Genomic DNA, 7,450 nt, shown 5'->3' with positions numbered 1-7,450 from the left:
GACAGGCATGCAACGTGAGCAAACTCATACCGGCGAAGTTCTCATCTATAAATGTAGTAAAAAAGAAAAAAAAAACAAAGCAAACAAACACAACTTACTTACTTTTGGGATCAAGTGCATTATCCTCTTCCTACACAGCATACTGGAAAATCATGGGCAACTTGAGGAGAAAAAAAAGACAGTAAAGCTTAGCAGGAAGATAGATCCATGCCCTGTTACTGCAATTTAAGTTACTGCAGTGGTTGTGGGGTTGATTTAAAGGCTGAATTTTAAGTACACTTTTGTGCATGTTCACTCTCACTGTTATATAACACATGACTGTGGGCCTGACAAAGTGAAAATATGGCAAAAAGTTAAGGACTGGAAACTATGTACAGTTTTATTGGGAGAAGAACACTGTTGTCATGAGAATTGGAAACAACCTTAGGTGAAAATTCAGTAACACCACAGGCCAATCAAAAGGGATTGAATTCAAGGCTTTGTTTTGATGGCAGTTGGTAAGGCAAAAATGTTTTGCCCCATACTTTCTTGATTCCTCTATACCATAATTGACTGTCAATAACCATAGCCTATCCATATCCTTTCTTTATCTTTATTTTGTGGGAAAAGGGTAAAATGAAATTATCTTAAGTTTACTTTCCTATACTTCCGAGTCATTCATATTCTTGTCATTAGCAAACAGTCTCATACTTGCCCTTAATCTTAACGGAGTTCTAACTTAAAAGTATTATGGAAGGTAATTTTTAATCATCTCAAAAAATAAGGGCATGAAAATTTGGACATTTTTTCCTAAAGTATTTTGTTACATGGAGTCCATTCAATCCGTATTAAAGTTCCCTAAGTCAAGTGCAAATATGAAACAATTTGCTAACAACAAGAGTATGAATAACCCTACAGTATAATAGAAGGTAAAATAAAACATTCAGTGTTAAAGAGATTTTACTTCTTTCCATTTTCTTGGTCTACTTGGACGACTCTCATTAATAAGATATGAAACATGATCAGGAGCGAATCCAACAGCTTAGTTATAGGTTTAATTTAACGCATAACTTTTATCTGGATTTTCAGTATAAAATTCACTAAATTTGCTGAAAAAAATGAGCTATGAACCAAACAAGGTGTGGGTTTAGTGGTTGAAACCAAAATTTTGAACCAATAGAATCAAAATTCTGGATCCTCTGAACATGACTAGCAAAATGGAAAGAAAGAAATTAAAAAAGACCAGTGTTGAACTTTGTGTCATAGTTCTTGAAAATGCATGATACTAATCACTTTTTCAATTTCTTTTTTTAGAAATAGAATTTGACTGGGATCAGTCCAAATACTAAAGAAATGAAAGAAAGAGCATATAATTGTGTATGACTTCAAGTCCAATGACACCTTCAAAGGAGACAGAATTAAGGGGGCAAACATACTATAGCTTAAATAATTTATAAAGAGGCTAATATTATAATAAAAATGGCATGTAGCATTGGGTCAGGAAGATCTCAGGCAGGATCTCTACACTTAAAGAAGGGTCGTGAAGTTACATATATGAAATATTCCGACATTATTTTTTGGAATTTCCCACTCATTTCCGTACTTTTCTGACTGCCCATTACCCTTGTAACATTTTCATTATCATCCCCTTGTATTTTTTTCTTCTTTGTTTCTCCTATCTATCGGACAAATATCATTTTTAGCCGCAACAGAAATTATTTATATTTGGCAATTAGTAAAAGTATATAAAATTTATATATTTTCTTGTATATAACATACAAAAACGTATATACTATACAGTGTCATTTTTCCATCTTATATTAATCTATGATTTTCGATTCATTACGTTTATTAGAATTACTAGGAAGCAAATAGCGAACTCATGGGCATTTAATTTGAACCTAAGTATTCATGAAAAAGCAAAATATTTGATTAAATGACGGGGAATCTTTTTGAACAACCCTTTATAATATGAAATCCTTTATATCTTTGAAATTAATGCATCAACTTGATTCTTGTCTAGACAATACGAGACCCTAAGGTTTTGGCCACATTATAGTCAAAGCCTATTTTCCAAGATTTTGCTCAATTTTAAAAATGAATTTCAAGAAGTCCTAATTTGTTTTTTTTGTTTTAACAGGTTATTAGGATCATATACTTGCCCCTTGTCCCCTTTTTTATTTATTTATCAAATTAGCAAAGCACTGGAAAACAATTAGGAAAAGAATTATTGTTGTGGATCATGATTATAGTACTAGGTTTGGTTGGCTTGACTAAACAGTTCAATTTGTCCCCTCTCCCTCTCTAAATGTCTTGATAGGATTGAGAACTCATGACATGTTCAATCAATTATAGATTATCAAGGACAGTCAACAAAGCAACAAGATTTGCCTTGATTAGTTAATAATTTCAATACTCTTTTTTCCTTTTCCCTTTTTCTTTTTCCTATTTCTTCAAGCTTCATTTATGTTACAAATACACTATGTGTTGAATGAAAGCATGGAGCTCCATGAGGAACAATGTTCTGAATACTATGGCACATTCACAATTTATACGTAATCAATTCTGAGTTGAAAGAGTTGATTCTGAAATGTATATCTAACACTATCTATATTTGTTTTTCGCTCATGAGTATTAAAAATTAAGTTCGAGCTGAAAACAATGAGTTCTGCCGAATCCACGAACCCATGGTGTGATGTGCCAATTTTACTTGGTTGCATTGCGCATAATTTGCTCAGCAGAAATTCAAAAGCTATTATGTAACCATTATTTCCAACATGAGTTCAAAAACTAATATTTCACTATTCATTTGCAAAAAACTTAATTCTAAGATAGAGGAAAAGGAATTCCAACTTCTTCTTTCAAGTTGTTTCCCACTGCATTGACAGCAAAAATTAAAAAAATATTGAAAAAGAAGAGGAAAAAAATCTCTTTTGAGATACAATTCCTTTCCTCTTTCTAAGCATTCATTTAGCTGCAGACATGATCAACATGTGCTAAAACTGATAGCTGCTAATATCCCCACCTTTTGCCTTCAAACCACCTGATAAAAATCAAATCAAAATCAAAGAAATGTTAGTAAATTCAAAAATGATTTTTTGGCACTAAGAGGGCTTCCGGTGCACTAAGCTCCCGCTATGCGCAGGGTTCAGGGAAGGGCCGGACCACATGGGTCTATTGTACGCAACCTTACCCTGCATTTCTGCAAGAGGCTGTTACCACGGGTCGAACACATGACATCCTAGTCACATAGCAACAACTTTACAAGTTACGCCAAGGCTCCCCATTTTTTGGCACTGAAAACTTAAAGTTTTTTTGTTTCAAATAAGAAAATCAAGAACTTAACTGGTTTTCTTGTAATTGGTTTCCAGGTAACAGAGATGATTGGAAAAAGTCATATTGCTCCTGATATGCATATGCAGATCTCCTCTGCATAAATTATATTTATTGATGAGCACATAAACTTATAACAAATGAAATCATTATGGAGAAATGTTAGTTAGCAGTGATTGAGTCAGAAATTTTACCAAGGGGATTCAGAATATAAAAAAAGTATAGACACAAACGAGCCAAAGGGGTTCAATATCTACTATATATGATGTGTAACTTTTCGAAGGGGAAACTTGCGTAACTGGTAAAGGTGTTGCCATGTGACCAAGAGGTTACGAGTTCGAGCCGTGGAAACAGCCTCTCGCATAAATGCAGAGTAAGGCTGCATACAATAGACCCTTCTGGTCCAGCCCTTCCCCGGATCCACACATAGCGGGAGCTTACAGCACCAGGCTGCCCTTATATATAATTTTTCGGAGAAGGGCATTCACATGAACCCTCCCGCTACCCTAGCTCCGCCCCTACTAATTAGTTAACACAAAATTTACATCTATAACAAGAACTAGTTAAGTACCTGAAAATGAGTTGTAGAGTAACCTTGTGAAAAGTCCAATACATTATCCACTGAAGCTGTGTCATTGGTGATTATAAAATTGTTCTGCAAATAAGATAAAAACCTCAAGAAAGTTAACTTCAAAAAAGTCACATTCTTCCATTAATGCTAGTAAAAAATATGCATAAGAAAGGTAAACTTACATTTGAGAAATCAAAGAAAGGAGAGCTAGCTGTATCATCCAATGCAGAAGTTTGCTGCTTTTTCTCCTTTGATTTTTGCCTTTTGGGATTATTTTTAGGCAATGTGACATTAATTGGGGCATGAAAAAAGAAGCCATTATTGTTGTGGCCGTAATCTTGATCTTCTTCATTAAAATGTGGAGGTCCAGAAGATGCATCAGAAAGCATAGACAAATCCTCCTCTTCTTCTTCTTGTTCTGTTTTTACACTCTTTTCAGCTTCACAAAATGGTAAAAATTTATTGGTATTGGAAGAACTTATAGGAGGACGAGCAGAATTTTCCAAGTACAAAGTCCAACCAGACTCACATCCACTACTACATTCTGAATCTGAAAAAATTCCATAATCCATATTTTTTTTTCTTATGTTCTCTCTCTAAACCAAGAAAATCAAAAGGGGTGTCTTTTCCTTTTTTCGTTTTTTGGCTAAGAGAAAAGAAAGTGTAATGTGTTATGTGATGTAGTGTTATGAGTAGTCACTTTATTAAGTAGTGTTTGGCCAAGTGGGATTTGAGGGGGAAAGGCTAAAAGAAATAAAGGCGGAGATAAGAAAAGACCAAAGGGGAGAATGAAGGCTTAAATTCCTAGATCTGTTTTTTGTCCTCACACACACTCCTCCATTTGATATCTATATTGGATTAAATCAGGACGTGCCAGTTGGCTTTTAGGGTTGACAAGAGCATATGTTGGTTTTAATGCAGCGTGTACGGATGTATTCAGGGCTTTCAACTTGAATTTTATGTACTATAACTAAGAGATTTTGAAAATTATATTTTTAGATTTAAACTCATTTCATAAAAAAAGTAATAGTAACAACAATAATAAAAACAATAATGAACCCAGTGCGATCCCACAAGCGGAGGTGGATGCACGCTTAACGAAGCAGTGTCACACGACACCGCTTCGTCAATTTTTTTTTTACTAAATATATATATATATATATATATATATATATATATATATATATATTAATACTGTGACAAAACGGATAAGTAGGAAAAAATAACACCATTTGACATACATTGTCTCTTGATGTGTTGATAGTGTGCTTGATAGGTTAGATGTTTGAACCTCAACTAGCAATTTCTTTTTGCAAATATTTGAGAGAGCCTCTATGGTTAAAAATTGTGATGAAGTAGAATTGTACTCAGGATCTTTTCTACTTAGGACTCAATAAAATCAATAGACTAAGACTATTTCTTGTCTGTAAGTATAATAATTAAAGTTATTATTCCCGTTCTTCTATAAATTTCGACACCACTTATAAAAATTCCTGCGTACGCCTCTGCCCACAAGTAGGGTCTGAGGAGGATAATATGTACGCAACCTTACCCCTATCTAGCGAAGGTAGAGAGACTATTTTCGATAGACTCTCAGCTTAGGAAAAACATAGTCATAGAATTATAAAAAAATACTCTCCCTGTTCCAGTTTATGTGAACCTATATCCTTTTTGGTCCGTTCCAAAAAGAATGACCCCTTTCTAAATTTAGCACCAATTTAACTTAAACTTACAATTCTACCCTCATGAGAAACTTTTATAATCACACAAATACTCTGGGTCCGTTTTTGACTTGTTTAGGACGATAAATTTCAGAAGTCTTCATTTTTTCTTAAACTCCGTGCTCAGTCAAACAAGTTCACATAAATTGGAACGGAGGGAGTATACAGTTGTAGCGAAATCATAAATAAATAAATAAATAATTAAAGCAACACCAACAACAATAAGATAATTAAACACACAATAGGGTGTCATTCGATATGTTTCTTCGAAAATCTGTATATTGTACATATATTAAAATTTCTCAACCTCAAATATGAATATGTGAACTAACTCAATAATGGCAAGTGAATCCTTATTAAAATTTCTCAACCTCAAATTTGAATATGTGTACTAACTCAATTTAGTGATAGACAAATTAAATACTGCTACATGTTTAAACTGTTGCATACGGTGAGTACATATATAGTAAGAGAAATGAAGAAATAGATTGAAAGGATGGGAACGAAGGCACAAGGCCATCACATGGTGAACAGCGAGGCATTGTGTACGTTCTTTACAAAATAGGGTACACGTCCCACTTCCCTTTCCTCCTTATTTTGACACCTATCCTTTCATTCCACTATCCCACTTTGCACTATGCTGCTAGGCATTGAAGAGACTGTGTTTTCCAACGGAGGTGAAATTGGAATTTAAATTTAAAAGAAAAACGATCCGGTGTATGTAGCATTTTGTATTCATGTAGGGTTCGAAGAAGAACCTATGTCAAGAAAGTGTGATATAGGCAGTCTACCCTAATGTAAGTATTAATGGCTGTTTTCGCAGCTCGAACTCGTGACATATAGGTCACATGGAAACAACTTTACATTACTTTAAGGCTCCCTTTCAAAATTTGAACTTTATGAATTTTAAATAGTATTAATAGATGTTAGTTACGGGATTCTAAATCTAATTTATATATATATATATATTTAGTAAATTTCTCCGCAGATATTGTTGGGTTTTGGATGTATTTAATTAATATATATTAAATACTTAAAAGAGGGTGAATGGGAAATGGAGGGAAATGAAATTTTGAGTGAAATTTTAAGTTCCCCCTTGGCAAATGGGCATTGTCCCATATTGGAAGTGGAGGAGGTTTTTTTATGGGTATATAAGCAATTGCTCTTCTTCTAGCTCTTAAAGAGTTGAGAAGAGGCAAGTCTCGCGCCGTCGTCGTCGCTCGGCTTCGGCTTCGAATTTGAATTTGAATTTGGATTTGGATTTGGTCAAATGATCGATTGGTAAAATAATAACAGAAATGTTATTAAATATTTGTTTTAATAACAGAATATTAATATTAAATATTAATATTAAATCCAATCCGTTTTTCTGTTTTGGTAACAGAAAAGTAACTACCCTCTTCAATTTTCCCTCTTTATTTTCCCTCTTTATTTTCCCTCTTTATTATTGAGTAAATAGCCATTTATGTAATGGCATTTATGCTGTGGGCGTTTTGCATAAACAGCCATTCTGAAGAGTTGCACCTCTTCAGATTTCAGCCCAACTTTGGCTATAAATACAACACTATTCTGCTCAGAATTTCACTACGATTTTCTAAGAGTTTTCTCTCCTTCTTCTGCATACTTTTAGCATCAAACAAAGTAAAAAGTAAGTGTGATTTGCTATCGAACTTTGTGTTCGCTGAAACACTGGGGTTTGAAGTACCACTACACCAGTGTGTAATTTGTTCTATCCTGGGAGGAAATAATCCATAACCTTGGGTAATAGGAGGGGATTAAATTCCTTAAGGAAACACTGTGAATTCAGTGGGCTCGAATTGGTTTTATGTCATTTCTGTTTATGTTC

General features: G+C 34.0%; 1 protein-coding gene across 2 annotated transcripts; it reads right to left on the bottom strand.

The window, feature by feature from the left end:
• On the bottom strand, window positions 2,724-4,715 carry LOC109233946. Of its 2 annotated transcripts, XM_019399789.1 has the most exons (4): window positions 4,066-4,714; window positions 3,884-3,967; window positions 3,326-3,408; window positions 2,724-3,022 (listed from the first exon to the last, which is right to left on the bottom strand). In XM_019399789.1, the coding sequence occupies exons 1-4, from the start codon at window positions 4,453-4,455 to the stop codon at window positions 2,992-2,994; spliced, it is 588 nt and encodes a 195-aa protein (XP_019255334.1). In that variant the 5' UTR covers window positions 4,456-4,714; the 3' UTR covers window positions 2,724-2,991. The 2 variants fall into 2 exon arrangements, with proteins under 2 accessions (XP_019255334.1, XP_019255335.1); XM_019399790.1 differs by lacking the exon at window positions 3,326-3,408 and having other exon boundaries at window positions 4,066-4,715.

The sequence above is a fragment of the Nicotiana attenuata genome, chromosome 10 (assembly GCF_001879085.1).
Source record: "Nicotiana attenuata strain UT chromosome 10, NIATTr2, whole genome shotgun sequence".
NCBI lineage: Eukaryota > Viridiplantae > Streptophyta > Magnoliopsida > Solanales > Solanaceae > Nicotiana > Nicotiana attenuata.
The sequence above is the reverse complement of the archived record's forward strand: the minus strand, read 5'-3'. Positions and strand labels throughout refer to the sequence as shown.